At 52.7% G+C, this 2,013-nt stretch overlaps 1 protein-coding gene across 1 annotated transcript in view; it reads left to right on the top strand.

Moving 5' to 3' along the window:
- Positions 1 to 2,013, top strand: part of HADHB (hydroxyacyl-CoA dehydrogenase/3-ketoacyl-CoA thiolase/enoyl-CoA hydratase (trifunctional protein), beta subunit) — an 11,005-nt gene that overhangs the window by 4,498 nt on the left and 4,494 nt on the right. The window contains exons 5-6 of the mRNA XM_017839245.1: positions 346 to 479; positions 1,718 to 1,930. Of these exons, the coding sequence (XP_017694734.1) occupies positions 346 to 479; positions 1,718 to 1,930 (347 nt within the window). The remainder of the gene's footprint in view (positions 1 to 345; positions 480 to 1,717; positions 1,931 to 2,013) is intronic.

The raw sequence follows: 2,013 nt of genomic DNA, 5'->3' as shown, positions 1-2,013 counted from the left end.
GCTTGGAGCAACCTGGGCTGGTGGAAGGTGTCCCTGCCCATGGCAGGGGGTGGGACTGGATGAGTTTAAGGTCCCTTCCCACCCAGACCAGTCTGGGATTTGATGATTCCATGAACCATTTCGGGGAAGGAGGAGGGTGTTTGGGCTGTAAAGTAGTTGCCTTCATGAACTTATGTCATGATTTGTAGTGATGTTGTCACTGAGATTGTTTGCAGCCCACACTCAGTCACACTCTCAAAAGGGGGTTTGTTCTGAGCTGGGGGCAGAAGATGTGGCTCTGTCCCTGCCTCGTTCTCCAGCCAAGCTGGCAGGAAGAGGATGTTTGAGAGGTTACTAAGTGATGTGATGCAAATTCCCTTTGTTTTGATCCTCTCCTCAGGGGCCTGCTGACCCGCACCAGCGTCCCAAAGGATGTTGTGGATTACATTGTTTATGGCACAGTTATCCAGGAGGTGAAAACCAGTAATGTTGCCAGAGAGGTGGGTGATGTGCAGCATTTCCCTGCGAGTCTGATTCTGCAGCTAGTCCGAAGATGACAAATACTTGCTAAAAATTAAATTCTTTGCATTACGGTTCATTTAAAGGTGATTTCAGTCTGAAGTAGTTGTGCAGTATTGTCTGTTAAACAACTGCATGGGATTATAAGGAAAATTATTCTGGGATTCTCTGACTCTGCCTCCTGTTGAAATCTGCCATAGTTTTCCTTTATTGTAGTTTTTTATCGTATTTTCCTAGTTCGTTTTAATGCTGTGAGGCCTCTGCTCGATTCTCCCCAGCAAGGGAAGCTTTTGTTAAGAACTGCTGATCACTCAGCTCTTGAGCACCGGCGTGACTCGAATGCTGCCTTGCCCAAAGTCCTCAGAGTGTGCTGTGAGAGTTTGCTTTGTTGTGGTGTTTGTTCTTTCAGTTGGCAGATCAGACACGGGGTTGGGGTGACTGGAACTGGAGCGGCTTCGCTGCCCTTTGTTCCGGCAGCCGGGAAACGGCTCCCGTGTTACCCACAGAGCAGCTGATCCCCGAGGGCCTGTGCCAGAGGCAGCACAGTGGTCTGTGCTCACCTGGAGCCTCTGCTGCTGTTCTGTGCTCCTGGATGAGCCCAGGATGGAGCCTGGGCTGGAAAGGCTCGGGAGGTGCCGAGGCAGCTTCGGCCTCGTGAATGCAAATCCCGGCTTTGGTCGCCCGCCAGTCAGATGGGGCTGGAGGGTAATTTTAGCTGAACAACCGCTGAACTTTCAACCAGTTGGCCGTGCCCCAAGTAGGGAAGGTGTCTGGGAGCAGCTGTGGGCTGGTCAGATGAGTCACTGCTCTGCACTGTGGTTTTCTGCTCCCTGTGAAGCCACAGCACCTCGTGCTGAGCCGTCTAAATCAGCCCTTCCACGTGTTGCCTTTGCCAGTGAGGTGAAGCAGAGGTGATGTCCAGTAGTTGGAGGCTCTTTTAATGTGTTGGTTTTTTTTTTAAATGTGAGGTGTGTGGTTAGCTTGTCCCTTTATTAAAAAAATGTGGAGGGGCAGTGACTGTTCTCACAGTGCAGCTGAGCCCTGGCACTGCCTCTGCTCCTGTTCCAGCCTGGGGACGGGATGAGCTGCTGCAGTAATGAATGAAAACTCGATGGGGCTGTTTTCAGCTTCCCCTGGCAAGGTGTGCTGCTGGGCAGGAGGCAGCTCTGGCCCGTGGAGCAGAAGCTGTGGGTTTAACAGACACTCTTTGCTGTCTCAGGCTGCCTTGGGAGCGGGTTTCTCCGACAAAACCCCGGCCCACACCGTCACCATGGCCTGCATTTCCTCCAACCAGGCGATGACCACGGGTACGTGGGCTGGGGGAACAAGCTGTGGGGTTGAGAAAGAGGCTGTAGAGGAATTTCTTTCCCAAGCTCTGACTTGCACTGCTTTTGAATATAAAAACTGCTGGAATGGAGGGAAAGACGGGGCTGTTTAGCCTGGAGCAAAGGAGGCTCAGGGGGGACCTTCTGGCTCTGCAACCCCCTGACAGGAGGGGGGAGCTGGGGGGGGTCG

This window comes from Lepidothrix coronata, unplaced genomic scaffold (genome assembly GCF_001604755.1).
Source record: "Lepidothrix coronata isolate B3197 unplaced genomic scaffold, Lepidothrix_coronata-1.0 Scaffold391, whole genome shotgun sequence".
NCBI classification, from domain to species: domain Eukaryota; kingdom Metazoa; phylum Chordata; class Aves; order Passeriformes; family Pipridae; genus Lepidothrix; species Lepidothrix coronata.
The sequence above is the reverse complement of the archived record's forward strand: the minus strand, read 5'-3'. Positions and strand labels throughout refer to the sequence as shown.